The 17,587-nt window shown below is 40.5% G+C and overlaps 1 protein-coding gene across 1 annotated transcript in view; it reads right to left on the reverse strand.

Moving 5' to 3' along the window:
- Positions 1 to 847: 847 nt before the first annotated feature.
- Positions 848 to 17,587, reverse strand: part of PRXL2C (peroxiredoxin like 2C) — a 31,614-nt gene continuing 14,874 nt past the window's right edge. Inside the window, 7 exon segments of the mRNA XM_069472105.1 lie at positions 848 to 972; positions 3,231 to 3,362; positions 7,176 to 7,268; positions 7,271 to 7,277; positions 7,435 to 7,488; positions 9,862 to 9,930; positions 10,312 to 10,785. Of these exon segments, the coding sequence (XP_069328206.1) occupies positions 848 to 972; positions 3,231 to 3,362; positions 7,176 to 7,268; positions 7,271 to 7,277; positions 7,435 to 7,488; positions 9,862 to 9,930; positions 10,312 to 10,785 (954 nt within the window).

Below are 17,587 nucleotides of genomic sequence, written 5' to 3' on the forward strand. Positions count from 1 at the left end.
GTGTTTTGGACATTGGCTAAATGTGAGAGGGCTAAATGTGAGAAGTTTGGTTTGTCATACTTCCTGAATAAAGTAATTAGATCAGAAACACGAACTGCAGCCTATATAATTTGCCCTTTTGTAGAGGTTGTTATGACATACAATTGTCATATCATGTTTAAAGACCTTTTCCTCGCTCCAAATTCTCAATCATGCTCATTGCAGAGCAGGTGGGAAATATAGAAAAGTATGGAAAAGAAAATAAAAACACCTGTAATCTTACCACATAGAGATACCTACTAATAATATTCTTGTGTGTTTATTTTCTTTCTTCTAAGTACATAAAAATATATACACATATAAAAATATAGTTATATTGTTTATAGAATTTGGTATCTTGCTTTATTCACTGAATAAAATGGTCTTGAGTTGCTCTCTCTTCCCTTTACATATTCTTCACAAGAATTTATATTAATTGCCAAATAAAAAAATCTTTCATTGAATGGTAATATACTATAATGTAAAATAATTTAAAGAATGGTATTTATAATTTTATAGCTATTACTTATATTTTGTATATTTAGTTTGTATTTTTAGTTTTATTTTGCACATTTTATATATTTATATTTATTTTGTTATTTTGTACACAATTTTAAAAGCTTTAAAATTACAAATATATACCACATTTTTGAAAACTGATGCCTCTCAGCACACAGTTCAGCTGGTACCTGGTCTCGTTATGTTTTCATAACCCCTCAATGGCTAGGAAGGGCCTCCAAGTTAGACATTGTATACAATGATACTATAACCCAGCAGTTAGGGTTACATTCCTGAGGCTGCATTTGAAAGCAACAGATTCCCTATTAAGTCACACATGGATAACTGAAGGTCTGCTTGTAAAGTTCACATACTGAACTCCTACAAGCTGTAAAACAGAGTTTATGGGTCTGTGATCCAACCTATTCCTATTGTATATAAAATGGACATTGTTACCTACAAGAGTAAGAATGAAAGGCTGAAGCGTATTAAGTATTAGTCATTAGATTTATTGCTTACTAGAATCAAGGAAGCTTTCCAACTTTCAATTAGTCCAAAGGGAAAAATTAATTACCTCAAGTACATTATATTCCCTCTATAATGCCATAATAATTTTTAATCAACTAAACCATGACAGGACTTATGGTTAAATAAGAGTGATACTTAATGTTTTATGAGATCCAAGGGGCAAGATTCTTAAATTGTAACCTTCTGTTAGGTTTTATTAAATATAATTAAATAAAACATCCTGTCAGAAAGGCAGAATACGGAACTAAGATAGATATGAAGTTGGAAAATCACATCTGTTTCATAAATATAATAATGGAATAAATCACTTGGTTCAAAAAAATTCATTCCCAAATATTGATTTAACAGGCTATCTGTATCATAATCATAGCCCCAAAGAGGCTCAAAACTAAAGTATTAAGACAATCAGTTACAATACACTTGGATGTCCACAATCTTTTATCTGCTCAAATAAAATATGTCATAATTTATCTGGTTTCTGTTTACTTTGATTCTTGGACTTGAGTGCAGAATTTTAGCTTAAAACATTAGACAAAGTAAGTATTACAAGAAGCATGTTTTCTGCATTGTAGTCATCTGCCATCTACAGTAATCACCAGGTTTAATATCATAAATTAGCTCAGTATCAATAAGGCAAAATGAAATACTGGGTTAACCATGATGTGTGTAAATAAGTACACCGAGCTCTTTTCCTTAGCAGAGCTATATTTTTTTCCAGTGGGTACTATCAAACTGTTCTCCCTAATAAGTACAGCTGGCCCTCGGTACCTGCAGGTCCACATCAGCAGATTCAACCAACCAGATCAAAAACATTCAGGAAAAAAAAGGATGGTTATGTCTGTACTGAACTCGTACAGACATTTTTAATCATTATTCCCTAGATAGTAGTAGTATAGTACAACAAATACATAGCATTTACATTGTGTTAGATATTGTAAGTAACCTATAGATGATTTAAAGTATATGGGCAGATGTGCATAGGTTATATGCAAATATATCATTTAACATAAAGGATTTGAGGATCACAGATTTTAGTATCTGCAGCAGGGGCAGGCGTGTCCTGGAAGCAATTCCCCATGGATACTGAGGGACAACTGTATGTTCCCAACCTGGCACACAAATGATGCTCTCCATGTGTTCTTTATTCTTATACAACTGGAGGTGTGGCCAAAGGATTCAGAGACATGGAGATGAGGAACTCAAAAAACAACCCTTCTAGGTCTGAGGATGGAAACAGTCATTCAAAAACATGGCCCAATGTCATTCTTGGCTGATTTCTAGGACTCACTCTCCTAAAACAGGGCTTCTTTTTTAGCTGATCTAACTGGTGTAAATTCATGACAGAGAGGGAAAACAAGATCTTAGCTACAGTGTTCCAACTGCAAAAAGCCAAAAAGTCATGACATTTGGTCAAAATCCTCCTTCTAAAGATTTCCTTTTAAAAATCTGGAATTTATGAAAGTAAATATTAATTTTATAGCTCTTCTAAGAGCTATGTTTACTCGAATGTGGACAATTTTGAAGAAGAAGAAGAGCCAAGAAAAATGAGCTTACAGCATAGTGATTTAGGCTTTTTGGCACTGTCTCACGTGGGTATCTGTCTCTTCCTGCAATACTTGAGCATGGCAGAGATCTAATGCTCACCGTGTAGCACAGTGGAGCCAGAGGAATCTCAGGCAGTCCAGACTGATCAATAATGCTGCCAACAGTATGTGACTTACAGCTGGCCCTCGATCTCATTCTCACTGAATGAGCTGTCCCTGGCACTGGCTTACTTTCTGACACTGAACAAGTCTCCTAGTTTTGTTAGGTATAAAAACTAGATAATCTTATTGACAAAAGAAAAGCACGTGATGATTTTCCCCTATTCAGAAATGTTCATCTCCACTGAACTTTTTAAGGAGTGTTATAACGATATACAAATCAACAATCTACGGTTGACTTTCCCTATCCCAAATACCTGAAAAATCACTCAGGCTCAGAATGACAGGTACATTCATCAGATAGACATCAACATACACAAAGGCCTTTGAAAACAAAAGGTGCCCCCCACAAAGCACAGTATCCTGACTGCTGTGTTGAGTTATCCATTTGTACATGGTCTCTATTTTATGAAGACAGTGGTGGACTCTGGACTCGTAAAAGGTACAAAAATTGTACAGCTGAACCTGGGCTTTGATGTTTACCTGGGCCTAAAATGAGGGTTCCGCCTTGCTGAGCTGGGTCTCCTTGAAAATCAAAGAGAGGGCCAGTCGCTGCCCGCCACAGGCTCCAAAGGCTTCCTGAGAGTAGATTTGACTTTATGTAGGGGCTCTGTCCTGAAATATTGAAAATTGTCTTTATTTTTTTGAGACAGGGTCTCACTCTGTTGCCCAGGCTAGAGTGCAGTGGCATCATCATAGCTTACTGTAGCCTCGAATTCCTGGGCTCAAGGGATCTTCCTACCTCAGCCTCTTGAGTGGCTGGGACTACAGGTGTGTGCCACCATGTCGGGCTAATTTTTCTGTTTTTTTGCAAAGACATGTTCTTGCCGTTGCCCAAGCTGGTCTCGAACTCCTGCGCTCAAGCAATCCTCCCAACTCAGCCTTCCTGAGTGCTAGGATTACTAGTGTGAGCCACTGCGCCTGGCCAAAAATTGTCTTTAGATGTTATCATTTTATATTTCTTGAGATACTAAGAAGATAATGTATTTCTAGAAAACATTATCTTTCTTGTGTCTCACCTTACTTTCTACTTGTCCTTTTTTTTTTTTTTTTCTTTGAAGAATGATTTCTCAACCTTTCACTATTGACATTTTGGCCTAGATCATTTTTTTATCCTGTGCAGTGGGGGTGTTCAGCAGCATCCTTGCCTTCTACACCAACTAAATACCAGCAGTACCATTTACCAAATGTCTCCAGACAATGCCCAATGTCCTCTGGGAGAAGAGGGTAAATATCCCAGTTGAGAACTACTGCTTTAAAGGAAGTGATGATAGACTCATTAATTTCTGCCACAGAAAAATGTCAGATATAGACTTCTCAAATTAGTAGTGCTTTCCATTTTAATTCCCCACTTAGGCTCTTTAGTCTCTTACCTACTAATAGGTAGCTATACTCCTTTTCAAGACACATGGTGGCACAGACTATTACATATTGGTCAAAACCTGTTTCCTCTTTCTGGGCCCAAATCTAAACTGTATTATCCAGTCTTCCCTGCAGTTGGGTAAGGCACGAGACTGTGTGCTGAATGATGAGTGAAACTATGTATGCTGCTTCCAGGCAAGCTCCTAAAACCCTCCCACAGTGATTCTCCATGTTCCTTCCACATTCTTGGAAGGCTTGGGTTGAAAATGGCAAGGGCCTGGGTCCCAGAATTGCTGCCGGGAGAAAAGGCACCCAAACAGATATACCCTTCTTGAAATTTAAAGTAAAAAGAGATCCACTTCTACCACATCATGCTTCTGAGACCTTGGGGTTTAGCTGTAACAACAGGTATCACAGCGACCTTTCCATATTTCCTTGGCTGTCAGTTTTCTGTTTCTGTTCTCACAGTGACTGATCCTTCACTTCCACTCCCTTTAAGCAAAGAAGCTCAGTCTCTTTACTCTTCTTGTAACTTATTTTTCTCCTATCCCCACCTTTTATGTCTTGCTTTTAGCTTTTTATTTCAATGACTGTGCAGCCTGTGACTTGCCGGATTTCCTAATATTTCCAAATACCTATTATTTCCCTTCATCTCTCCAGCTCTTCTATTTCTCTCAGGTTTACATTATAATGAATATGCATCTTACCAAGAAACAAATACAGGCTCACTAGCTTAGAGACATGAGTAAAGTATTCAATTTTACTGTGTTATAGGATTCTACATCTAAAATACATGTTCAGAAATCCAAACTATCTCCATATGTCCAAAGAAAGGGTCAGTTAATATTTCAGAAATTTTAGAAATTCAACTGAAGAAGATTCCACAGCCTAGAACTGAATAATTTTTGTTGTCAAGAACAATCTAATTTTGAATTTAGTTCTTATGTGTAAAACTCATGTTGTTTTTCAGTCTTCTACAAGCCCATTACTCCCCTGCACCTAACAGCTTTATTTTCTTATTCTTTGTCTATATAAAATGGGTACCACCGATTTTAAATTACAATTGTACAATATATTTTTAGTGCCTTAGTTTTGTATTCTGAGACTGATTCTGAAATTTATGCTATTTTATGCTTGATGCCTTTTCAGGGAGGAACCTTAAAAAAACTATTCTATGAGAATATAATATTTTGTTTGGCAATACAGTGCTTTTACACAGGTCAAAGCAGTTAAAAAGATTTGAATATATCCTCTCATAATTATAAGTATATATTCGGTTTAGAAGTCATCTGTTTTCTTTGCAATTCTGAATTTTTTTTTTTTCGTGGCAATGAATGGTGAGGTGTTACTAAACTGAAACTCACAGTTTATATCTAAGGTGCTAAATGAAAATAGACCTTATATATGCTGAAACTCTGTTATAGCACATGAAAATAGTGTACCAAAAAGTAAGGTTCACCATCTGTACTGCTGCAATCTCCCATACTGAAGAGAGAGAGAGAAAAAAGAGCAAACTATGTTAATGCCAGCTCATCATTAGTTCTAATTAGGTTTAGATTGTTTTCTTTAAAAACATCAGTAAAAGGATCATGGAAGTCTCCCTCATGAACAGCTCCCTGATCCATGCCCTCCTCTCCATCTCCACCTGAGGCTGTGTCATTTCTTTCTGTCCTATTACTGTCCTACTACCCTGCCGTGAGCATCCCTGGCTCTGGTCTAACCAATCCCTCCTCTACACAGGTTAGACGACTGTCTCACTTCTCTGCTTCAAACACTTGTATGACTTGTATGACTCCCTTCTGAATCAATCCCAACTCCTTGGCATGTCACCCCAGGCTTGACATGAACTGGCCACAACCTATCCCTGGCTCATACCAATTCCCCAACTGGCTCCTAGACTCTAGCCAGGGACCTGCACTTTTCTAGAGGAGTCACATTTTTTCATGCCTCTGTACTTTTGCACATGCTACTTTCTGTCCCAAGCATCCTTCCCCACCCTCACTTCACCCAGCTAACTGCTGTAAGAGTGAGCTAAGACTTCATCTCCTCTGAGAAGCCTTTCCAGATCCTTCTCTCCACTTGCATTTTTAACATAGGTGTTCCCAGTACATGTTCTCCTCCACCATAAGCTGTTCAACTGTATTGTAATTGGCTGTTCCTGTCTGTCTCTCAGAGTAGATTATGGGCTCTGCATGGCAGGGACTGTGTATTGTATCACTGTCCTCCCAGGAGCACCCAACACAGTGAGTGTCACAGGCAAGAACTTGATAATATTTGTTGAGAATGACTGATTTGAGTTTGAGTGGAATTCTCTTATCTGGCATTTCAGAAACACACACACATACACAGTGCAACTAACGTTTTGTAAGCTCTATTAATTACAAGGAATTATGGTAAGGGCAGGGAACATAGACAGTATAAAGATGAAATATCAAACTCTTCAACTAACTATAGTACCTGGCCACGTTAAGTGCAGTAATAGAGTATATAATGAAGTACAAGGTGCTATTAAAGTAAATGACGAAAGCATTTACTTCTGCTTGAAGAGAGATTAGGAGCCCCTTTGAGTTGGGTGATTTCAAATAAGTTGGATTTCCTCAATTGATGGAGATGGAGGATTTAAAGCCATGGGGTTGAGGTATAAAAATACATAAACTTAATATTGTTTTCCTTTTAATTACAAAAGTGAAATGTACTCATGAAAAATACAAAAGCCAATTTTCTCACTCCCATCCTTAGGGTAAACACTATAGTATCTTTTAAAACCTTTTTCATTACACACACACACACACTGTAGGTCTTTACGAAAATTGTGTTTGTTTTCATAAAAATTGTATACTGAAAACATTGTTCTGCAATGTGTTTTTTCCTTCAATAGTACTTTGCCAACAGCCTTTCACGTCATTACACTTAGAAAATGAATCTTCTGGAGTCTAGTCTACCTGGAACACTTATTAGAATCATAAAAAGCAGACTGATTTATGAATTTACCATGTTTCCCTATGAATATATATGCAAATGTGAAAATAGACCAGCATTTTCTACTTGAGACATATTATATCTTACCTGAGGAGGCAATTTCTTCACCTTTTTTCATTCCCAATCTTTTATAAATTTATCTCTCAAGATCAACATAGATGTCATGAAAATACCCAGTTTGCAAAAAGGCTGAAAAGAGAGAATAGTTGTAATTTTTATAAGAACAAATGAGAGAAAAGCAATGATCATGTAACTTTCACCAATTTAGCCTACATTTAGTGGTTCAAATAATGCAATTTTTACATATAAAACATTCCACTAATTTCCCAACTTACTAGGTATTTACCTCAATATAATGACAGGATGACTGTCTAATCACTATAAGGGTGACATTTGCTCCCTTAGGAGAAAAAAAAGGATATGAACAAATTATTAGAAATTATGTATGTTTATACAACTGCTCCTGTTCCAACTTTTCTGTTTTATTCTAATGCCACCTACAGGCTTCTAGAAGAATGGAATAAACAGCAAAATTGTCAAAGCAAAAAAATGTATATTAAAATGTTTGATTAATTCAGATGATTTTTTTACTAAGTAAGAATTTCAAGACTAAAACACAAGACCTAAAACTATGAAACTACTAAAAGAAAACATAGAGGAAAATCTACCTGACATTTGTGTGGGCAATGATTTCTTGGTATGGCCTTAAAAGCATAAGCAACAAAAGCAAAAATAGACAAATGGGACTACATCAAACCCAAAAGCTCCTGCACAGCCAAGGAAACAGTCAACAGAGTGAAGAGACAACCCACAGATTCGGAGAAAATATTTGCAAACTGTGTATCTGATAAGGGACAAATATCCAAAATACATAAGGAATTCAACTCAATAGCAAGAAAATAACCTGATTAAAAAATGAACAAAGGACATGAATAGACATTTTTCAAAAGACATAAAAATGGCCAACAGATAGATGAGAAAATGCTCAACATCCCTAACCATCAGCAAAATGCAAATTAAAACCACAATGAGATATCACCTCACACCTGTTAAAATGGCAATTATCAAAAGATGACAGATAACAAGTGTTGGTGAGGATGTGAAGAAACGGGAACCCTTGTACACTGTTGGTGGGAATGTAAATTAGTACAGCCATTATAGAGAATAGTATGGTAGTTCCTCAAAAAATTAAAAAATAGAACTACCATATGATCCAGCAATCCTACTACTGGAATTTATCCAAAGGAAATTAAATCAGTATATTGAAGAGATATGTGCACTCCCATGTTTATTGTAGCATTATCCACAATAGCCAAGGTACAGAAGCAAACTAAGTGTCCACTAATGGATGAATGGACAAAGAAAATGTGGTATCACAATGAAATATTATTCAGCTGTAAAAAATCTGGGGTTATTTGTGACAACCTGGATGAACCTGGATGAACCTGGAGGACATTATGCTAGATGAAATTAGCCAGGCACAGAAAGACAAATACTGCATGATCTCACAGGTAGAATATAAAAAAGTGTAACTGACTGAAATAGAAAAATGATGGTTACCAGAGTCTGGGGGAGGAAAGAAGGGGAATGAGGAGATGTTGTTTAAATTGTACAAAGTTTCCATTAGAAAAGAGGAATGACTTCTAGAGATCTATTATTGCACAGCATAGTAACTACAATTAATAATGTATATTTCAAAATTGCTAAAAGATGAAATTTTACATCTTCTCACCACAAAAAAGTATGTGAGGTGATGGATATATTAGCTTGACTTAATCATTCTACAATGTAAATGTATATAAAACATTACATTGTACTCTATAAATATATAATTTATTATCTGGCCATTTTAAAAAAGAGAATAAAAGAACATGCAGAAGAACAGTCAAAAAATTTTTTTTCAAAATGACATAGTCAATAATTCTCAGCTGAGCTCGGTGGCTCATGCCTGTGATCCCAGCACTTTGCGAGGCTGAGGGGGAAGGATTGCTTGAGCCCGGGAGTTGGAGGCTATGGTGAGCTATGACCACGCCAATGTAGTGGAGCCTGGGTGAGAGATCCAGACCTTGTTTCTAAAAATTAAACAAAACCAAACCAAATACCTCTGTATATTTCCCCCAAAGGTATACATTAAAAAAACTATAAACGATAAAAGTAGGGTTACTTATTCAGTCACCAATTTTTTTTCTTCACATCTCAATTTATAAGGACTGCTGAAAACAGATCTTAATTTTACAAAAGCTGCTCAATGCCTTCACTGAAAAAGCTCACCTGGGGACAACCCTATCTATGCCTGAAGAAAAAAACATATGTGGATGTCCTAGGGACATGAAACTTGAAGCGTATTAACAAAGGCAAAATTGTACCTTTAAGATATATCAGTATTTTCCTACAATGAATAAATATTTGGAATGTAACAAAAAATAAAGGGAAGAAAATATCAATAATTTCCAGCATTTGCTTTTGGGCATTATCATCCAACATTTGAGAATTGGCAAGTTACCCGGCAACATCAAAATTATTATTATGGTTGTCAGTACATTTGCAAACAAGCAGCGACGAATAAATGAGGGCAGAAACAGATCTCTAACGTGTGTCTACCTTTTTGGAGATGGTGGAGAGACGTGCCGGGGGGTAATTTAGGTGTGCGAGTGCCAGTGCTGGAAGCCCTGTACGGGGCACCTCACTCCCTGCACTTCTTACAAATGACAAGCCACTCTCACACGGTCACCCCGAAGAGGGGCACTCTGCTGCTGGCTCTCAGGAAACTTACTTGCATGAAACTCTTGGGGATTTTGGCCAGATCTCCCACGTATTCCTTGCAGATGTAACACAGGAAATGCTGAAATCCAACGAGGCAAAAACCGGCAAGTTAGCAACGTAGCACCTTCAGGGTCCAGAAGCAACCACGTACTCCCATATGCGTGGGGCGAATAAACTCAACACCCAAGGAGGTGGGAAAAGGTAGCGGGCGGCACCCCGTCCTTGCCACGCCGCCTCGCCAGCTGGGAAAACCGCCTTGGCTAGGAGGGTTGTTTTCCCATTCCGGTTAAAGGAAGCCAAAGGAGCGGCTCACATTCCAGAAGCCTTTCGTGGAGAAGGAAGGGCCAGGCCGGGCCAACACCCATTCTCGGGCCAGACCCTCCAGGGGACCCGAAGTGCTCCTGGAGCCCAGGCTGTGGCAGCAAGCTCTAGCCCAGCAAGCTCCAGGCGGCCCGGCCACCCGCGCGAACACCATGGTGGCCCAGCGCTCCCGCAACAGCGCGCCGAACGGCACCTGCTTCCCGGAGGCGTCCTGCACCGGCAGCTCGGCCACGGCGGCTGCCAAAGGCTGCCCCTGCTCAGCGTTGAGACTGGGGCCGCAAGGCCGCAGACCTGCTCGGCGACCATCGCAGAGTCCATTCCTGCCGGGCCCAGGTGTTGGGGGGGGCCCCCACTCACCCCCGACCCCCGCACGGAGGGGCGGGGCTATGGGCGGGGCCGCGCAGATGGGGGGAGGGGGTATCCGGGGCCTGGCGCGCGTCTGTCTCCCGTGGTCTGCGCCGGCCTCAGCGGGGCTGGAGCGAGGACTCCGCGGGTTCCGGGACTCGGCTCTCAGGGCTGCGGGGAGAGAGGGGTCTGTCCAGGACGAGAAAGGGGTTATTGAAGAAAGCAGCCCCCGCCCTCCACAGCCGCCTGGACCAGCGTTAGCTCTTACCTGTTCAAGAGAAGCAGTTACCAAGCAAATGAAAAGGACTTTTCTACCCAGAACAGCCACATCTATGATCCAGTAAATTTGTTTTTCCTTCTACCTTCTATTCTGTTCTCATCCTTAATTCTAGTACTCAATTTTTTTGGAGGTATCATTAGCATACACTGTAACATACAGATCTTACTGTAGAGTTCAATTAAAATTTTCCAACACTTTATCATTAAAAGTTTTAAACGTGTAAAAAGTTGCAAGGATTTTACAGTGAACATTGTTTTAACTACCACCTAGATTTCACCATTAATATTTTTCTGTACTTCATCACGTTATCTGTCCTGCTGTCCACAGATGAAGTTTAGCTGATTGCTCACCTCTGTCATTCACACCCCAGTCAGAATATGGAGCGTTTTCATCACTTGAGAAAATTCCCACAGTTCTGCTTTTAAACAGTGGGAACAATCAATCTATTTTAGAAACGTACTTCAGGTGCTTCACGAGTCCATGTTTACTTTCAAAACGTTTCCAGCTAAGACTGTCAGGCTCTTCAAGTGAGACCCTCCAGCAGGCGGAGGTGTGTACGTGTAAAAGCGGGGCTGGGAACCATGTCTATGGAATTAGGTGGCTTAGCATCTGTTCTGTGGAAATCCCATGCTTCCTATTCCAACTCTTTTTTTCCTAGGGCAGCCCGTAGAAATAGGAAAATTTGGGAATTTTCTCAGCTTTTGAGAGACTCAACTGGCCCTGGATTTGGAAGTTGGTCTTTCACCTGGGTATCTCATGGGTGGTGACCCTGTGTCCAAGATTTTCCAGGGCAGGATCAGATAACATTGATAAGTTCTTTGTCTTCATGAGTTCATGTGCCCTTGAATCTCCATTTGGGGTTTAGAAAATACGATCCTTTGTCTATGGCGTTTGTCTAGATGAGGCAGAGTGCTAGTCAGGTATATGTGACCCATGTGACTCTACCACAAGGTGCAGGAGAGGCTGATCCTGCATGATCTGGCTTCCAATTGTGTGAAGGTTACTGCGCATGCATTAAATGCTCGAAGTTTGAGAAGCCCTGCAATGGGTTTAGAAACTTTTAAGGATAGTTTCTAATCAAAATAGTTTCTGAATCAAGATACCCTCTAGGTGCCCTGGGCTGACACAGTGAACTCACAGGGGGTATTTTAAATATTTGAAGAAAACAGAGGGTTATCTGACAGATATATCTTGCATGTGAGCTAGAGGAAGTTCACAGTTTCAACATTAGACTCCACTACATTTCTCTGGATGACATATCTTTGCAAAGCTGGATTTTCAACAGATGTGAAAAGCTGGAACCACATAAAAAATCAATATGGAAGAAGAAATGAGGGTGGGGTGTCCAGTCTGATTCCAAGGTTTGAGTTGTACAGTGTCCAATCAGCACATGCATTCATCAGTAAGTAATTAGGGTTATTTAGGATTGAAATACAAATAATTTTTCTTTTAATTTATAAATACAGTCACATGTTGTCTAATCATGGGGAAACTTCCTGAGAAATGGGTCATTAGGTTATTTCATTGTTGCACTAACATCAAAGAGGATTCAAACAAGTCTAAATAGTATAGCCTAGCCTATGTGGTGTGGCCTATTGCTCTTCGGCTACAAACCTGTACAGCATGTGACTGTCCTGAATACTGTAGGCGACTGTAACACAGTGGTAAGTATTTGTGTATCTAAACATAGAAAAGGTACAGTAAAAATATGGTATCTATGATCATATGTGGACAACTGTTGCCCAAATGTCATTATACAGTGCATGACTGTACTATATTTTCAAATAGCTACTAAGTTGTTAGAATATAAATACTTATTGTTTGGACCTAACTTCTTAATAAAGGAAACTGATAGGTACTTCTTTTGGCCTAGGGGTACTGTGAATGAACTACTGAGACACTAAGGGCATTAGGAAGCAAGAAAGTTTGGGAACCTCTGAATTAGACGGTAAGCTCCTGCCTTCTGAATCAGTGTAATGTCTTCACAGACTGGCACAGGCCGGTCACACGACAGGCAGCCTGCGTGAGTAGTGTTGGTTGGTGAATGCGTGGAACGGGAGAGGAATGGTGGTGCTAAGACAGCCCTTACCAGCCAGTGTGAATGGAGTATGAACAGACAGGGAGTCACAGTGTCTCCACAGGACTGTCATTTCCCTCTGGCTGAAAAAAGCAGGGCAGAGCCCACAGGACACATTCAATGTGCTGGCCGGCCAGCGACGCGGGCTCACGGCGCACTGGTTACTACCTCATCAGGAGTCCAGTGAGACAGAACACCCGCACGCACAGAAAGTTACATGGAGGGGATTTATTACATATGGACAGACAGCAAGGCGCAACAGAAGCCTAGGGTGCATCATGAGTGGGTCCCTCTAGGCTCGGGAAAGCAGCCGAGGGTGGATGGAGTCTCATCTGTGTGTGCCCCACTTGCACTGCAGCTGAGGGAGCCTGGACAGCAGCCTGTCCTGAGCTTTATAGGGCTTATATCCGGGGGTATGTGGCACACTGAGCCAAAGCACTGAAGGACATCCTCTTTCTAGGGAACTGGATCAGAGCCTGGGCTATTCTGGCCGGTCCCTCCCCATCTCAGGATGTTGCATTCCCAGCACATTCTATGGTTCGTTCTTTCTTTCTTTCTTATCTTTTCTTTTCTTTTCTTTCTTTTTTTTGGAGACAGGGTCTTGCTGTATCACTCAGCCTGAGGTGCAATCATAGCTCACTGCAACCTCAAGCTCCTGGGCTCAAGCAATCCTCCTGTCTCAGCCTCCCGGGTAGCTGGGACAACAGGTGCATGCCACCACAGCTGGCTAAATTTTCTATTTTTAGTAGAGATGGGGTCTCACTCTTGCTCGGCTAGTCTCGAGCTCCTGAACTCAAGCAATCCTCCCACCTTGGCCTCCCAAAGTGCTAGGATTACAGGGGTGAGCCACTGCGCTGGGCCTGTTAATTCTTGACAACTACAAGTGAGAAAGGGGAGAGAACTGGGTTGGTCCAAGGCCTCTCACAGAACTGTCTGGCACAACCTACCACCCACCCTATTTCAGTCAAATTGCTCTAGACAGGAGCCTTACCCAACTGTGGATGCCCAGATTTCCCTGGCTTTGTTGACAGCCCCTGACTCTGACCCCACTTTCACACTGGCCTCCCAACAGCTGGTCACAGCTCCCCAAAGCTTCCTGGTTGAACCTGGGAGCAACCAGGCCGGCTCCCATCTCTTATATGCTCCTCTCTGAGATCTGGAGAGAAGGACCTAGGTATACAGCTGGTCCTTCTTTTTTTTTTTTTTTCTTTTTTTTTATTATTTTTTTATCATTAATAACAATTTAATTTTACAGAATCAAAGAGTCTAACAGTATATCTTGTTAGATACAGTATGTCCTCATAATGTATACATTATTTCTTGTACAATGATATGAAATAATATGGGAAATATTCATGATAAATTATTAAGTGAACAATGCAAGTTAAAAACAACAGTTTCATATTTTTTCCCCACCCCCCCTTTCCCGAGTCAGCACCTTCAAGTGTTACCACTCCCCAAACGGTGCACAATGCACTCATTGTGTAGGCATACCCCCATCCCCTCCCCCACCCCCCACCTCAGTCTGATATCCAATTGGTGTCGTTCCCAGATTTGTATTTAGGTGATGATCAGGGAAACCAATTTTCTGGTGAGTACATGTGATGCTTGTTTTTCCATTCTTGGGATACTTCACTTAATATAATGGGTTCCAACTCTCTCCAGGAGAACCATAGAGATGTCGTATCTTCATCATTCCTTATAGCTGAGTAATATTCCATGGTATACATATACCACAGTTTACTAATCCAATCATGTATTGATGGGCATTTGGGTTGTTTCCACATCTTTGCTATTGTGAATTGTGCTGCTATAAACATTCGGGTACATGTGTCTTTGTTACAGAATGACCTTTTTTCCTTTGGGTATATGCCCAGTAATGGGATTGCTGGGTCAAATGGCAGGTCTACTTGAATCTGTTTAAGATACCTCCATAATGCTTTCCACAGGGGTTGCACTAGTTTGCAGTCCCACCAGCAGTGTATGAGTGTTCCTGTCTCTCCACACCCACGCCAACATGTGTTGTTTTGGGTTTTTTTGATAAAGGCCATTCTCACTGGGGTTAAGTGATATCTCATTGTGGTTTTGATTTGCATTTCCCTGATGATTAGAGATGTTGAACACTTTTTCATATGTTTGTTAGCCATTTTTATATCTTCTTTTGAAAAATTTCTATTCATGTCCTTTGCCCACTTTTTGATAGGGTTGCTTGATTTTTTCTTGCTGATTTTCCTGAGTTCTAAATAGATTCTTGTTATCAGTCCTTTATCTGATGTGTAGTATGCAAAATTTTTTTCCCATTCTGTAGGTGGTCTGTTTATTCTCTGGACTGTTTCTTTGGCTGTGCAGAAGCTTTTTAATTTAATCATGTCCCATTCATTTATTTTTGTTGCTGCTGTGATTGCCTTGGGGGTCTTCTTCACAAATTCTTTGCCTAGGCCAATGTCTGTAAGAGTCTTTCCTACATTTTCTTCTAGAATTCTGATTGTATCACGCCTAAGGTTTAAGTCTGTTATCCACAGCCGGTCCTTCTTAAACATGACCCGAGTACACCCAGAAGCAGCAGGGGCTATTGAGCCTCAGAGCTCTTATCCCTGCGTAGACTGAGGGCAGGTATGTTATTAGTTCATGAAGTATTCCAGCCCAGTTTGACCTCCCAACTTCTGGTTATGGTGCACTGCACGCTTTTTTGTAAAGTGCTTGTTACAATTGTGATTAAATATTTATTTCCTGTAGGTTACCTTAAGTAGACTATAAGCTTCCTGAAAACAAGGTCCATGTCTACATTGTTCTTTTTTTTTTTTTTTTGAGACAGAGTCTCACTCTGTTGCCCAGGCTAGAGTGAGTGCCGTGGCGTCAGTCTAGCTCACAGCAACCTCAAACTCCTGGGCTTAAGTGATCCTACTGCCTCAGCCTCCCGAGTAGCTGGGACTACAGGCATGTGCCACCATGCCCGGCTAATTTTCTTTTTGTATATATATATTTTAGTTGTCCATATAATTTCTTTCTATTTTTAGTAGAGACGGGGTCTCACTCTTGCTCAGGCTGGTCTCGAACTCCTGACCTCGAGCGATCCACCCGCCTCGGCCTCCCAGAGTGCTAGGATTACAGGCGTGAGCCACTGCGCCCGGCCTACATTGTTCTTTACATCTCCTGAGTCTACCACAGAGCCTGGTACATAGAAAGTGAATGGATGAATTTCTTTTTGCTTTAAGTTTTCCTCTTGTACTGCTTCCTCTACTTGTCCTCCTCCTCTACCTGCCTTTCATTTTCTCTTTCCTTCTCCACCACTATGTCTCTGGCATGCCTGCATCGCTCACAGACCTTACTGACTTCTGTGGCCGTCCCTCGATCTGAAAACAGTGCATTGCTGATTTGTTCATCTCTGCTGCTGTCACTAATGAGCCTTGGTTTTCCTGAAATGAGTGATGCAGCTCCCAAGAGGTTAATTTGCCACGAAGTTACTTAGGGTGAGGGGATGTGAGTGTAAAATATCCCTTATCAGTATTTTGGATAGACCCTTGCCCAGAGAAAAGCAGAGGTCAAGGGTTTCATTGTCTCATTTTGGTCTGGATGTTTCATCTGGTTACTCTCCAATATATTTGTATTTCAGAGTATTAACCACTGTGTACTGTCGTCAGTGTTCTTAGGCATATGAACTGTGCTTCGTGTCAGTGCTTTAATCCCCATACTCAGGATGCAACATGCAGTACCATTCGTATAGTTCACAGATATTTACTTAGCAACTTCCATGTACCAGACATTGTGTTAGAAACTAGAAAGATTAAGATAGCTAAGATAAGTCTAAGACAAGGAGCGTATAGTCTAGTTGGGGATATAAGCTCAGAATAAATAGTTGTGACGAAGAGCAATAAATAATACAGAAGTATAAATAGGTAGACTGAGAACTTGTGCCAACTATGATGCTTTTGGATTCTAATAACAAGGAAAACTTCACTAAAATCATCTTGTATCATAAAAATATTTATTAACTAATGTAACAGAAATTCCAGAGACAGGCCAGGTTCTCAGTGTAGAATAATCAGGGCTACTTTCCTCAGCTATTGTCTTGGCTCTGCCCTCCTTTGTGCTGGCGCTGCACTCAGGCTGCCTCCCGCGTGATCACAGGATGGTTCCCAGAAGCACAGAGCAGCGGTTCCCAGTTAAGGTCAAATGAAGAGACCTGCAACATCTCCAGACCCCAGGGCCCCCACTACACCTCTCCTCATTGACCAAAATTGGCTTAGACCTGCCCTTCCCTGAACCAATCTCTGACAAAGGGATGAAATATCCATGATACATTTAAACTGATTCTTTGGACACAATGGACATGGGAAATAAACCAAAGTGACCATAACAAGGGTACAAAGAGTGACCAATTTTCCAAAGATGACATTACTAATGACAAAAATAAATTTAAAAAAAATCATCCAATCAGAGATGAACTCAACCGGTTGAAAATCTTCAAGCAGGATGATTAATTTTCATGTAGTTGTGCTAATTATCAATATATGCATCTCAGTTGCAAATCCACCCTTCATTTCCTGCTCTGTGGTAATGGAGCATTTCTCCTTTGCAGTGAACACAATGTTACGTATCGTGTTAACTGTATTAACCATGTGTTTCTGAAGTTTTCACATCTGGGGACTTGCTGACTCTGGAGGGACTGGTCCTCGCAGGGCTAGTCAATTCCTAGAGCTGGTAAAAGGCATG

This window comes from Eulemur rufifrons, chromosome 7 (assembly GCF_041146395.1).
Source record: "Eulemur rufifrons isolate Redbay chromosome 7, OSU_ERuf_1, whole genome shotgun sequence".
NCBI classification, from domain to species: domain Eukaryota; kingdom Metazoa; phylum Chordata; class Mammalia; order Primates; family Lemuridae; genus Eulemur; species Eulemur rufifrons.